Source organism: Eimeria mitis, genomic scaffold, assembly GCF_000499745.2.
Source record: "Eimeria mitis Houghton genomic scaffold, Emh_scaff2430, whole genome shotgun sequence".
Lineage (NCBI taxonomy): Eukaryota > Apicomplexa > Conoidasida > Eucoccidiorida > Eimeriidae > Eimeria > Eimeria mitis.
This window is the reverse complement of record NW_013570768.1, coordinates 5,266-5,783: the sequence shown is the minus strand read 5'-3', so window position 1 is coordinate 5,783 and position 518 is coordinate 5,266. Positions and strand designations below refer to the sequence as shown.

Sequence of the window (518 nt, the reverse complement as noted above, 5' to 3'; positions counted from 1 at the left end):
GTTTGCTGCATCTGCTGCAGCGCCGCCTCGACCCACCTGCAGCAGCAGCAGCAACAACAGCAGCAGCAACGGCAGTAGCACCGGGAGCAGCAGCAGCAGCAGCAGCGGCAACAGCACCAGCAGCAGCAACAGCAGCAACAGCACCAGCAGCAGCAACAGCAGCAACACGAGCAGCAGCAGCAACCGCAACAACAGCAGCAGCAGCAGCAACAGCAGCAGCAGCAGCAACAGCAGCAGCAGCAGCAGCAGAGTTATGTTTGCTGACCCTCCCTTTGCTCTACACTTAGCGTGAGCAGCAAATATCACCCCGGTGCCTATCCCCTTCGTCAGCAGCAGCACGGAGCCCTCCTTGACGCTGCTGCTGCCTTTCCGCAGCAAGAACCCGGGGTCCAATGGTCTACTGGGGGAGACCACCAGCTGCTGCTGCTCCTGCTGCTGCTCCTCCTCCTGCTGCTGCTGCTGCTGTTCGGTACCCTGCGTCCCTGCCGTTGCTGCTGCTCCTGCTGCTCCTGCTGCTG

General features: G+C 62.0%; 1 protein-coding gene across 1 annotated transcript in view; it reads left to right on the top strand.

Moving 5' to 3' along the window:
* The window catches only part of EMH_0053720 (uncharacterized protein), a gene marked incomplete at both ends in the record, with an annotated part of 1,548 nt that overhangs the window by 620 nt on the left and 410 nt on the right, over nucleotides 1-518 (top strand). Inside the window, one exon of the mRNA XM_013497036.1 lies at nucleotides 3-288. Within this exon, the coding sequence (XP_013352490.1) occupies nucleotides 3-288 (286 nt within the window). The remainder of the gene's footprint in view (nucleotides 1-2; nucleotides 289-518) is intronic.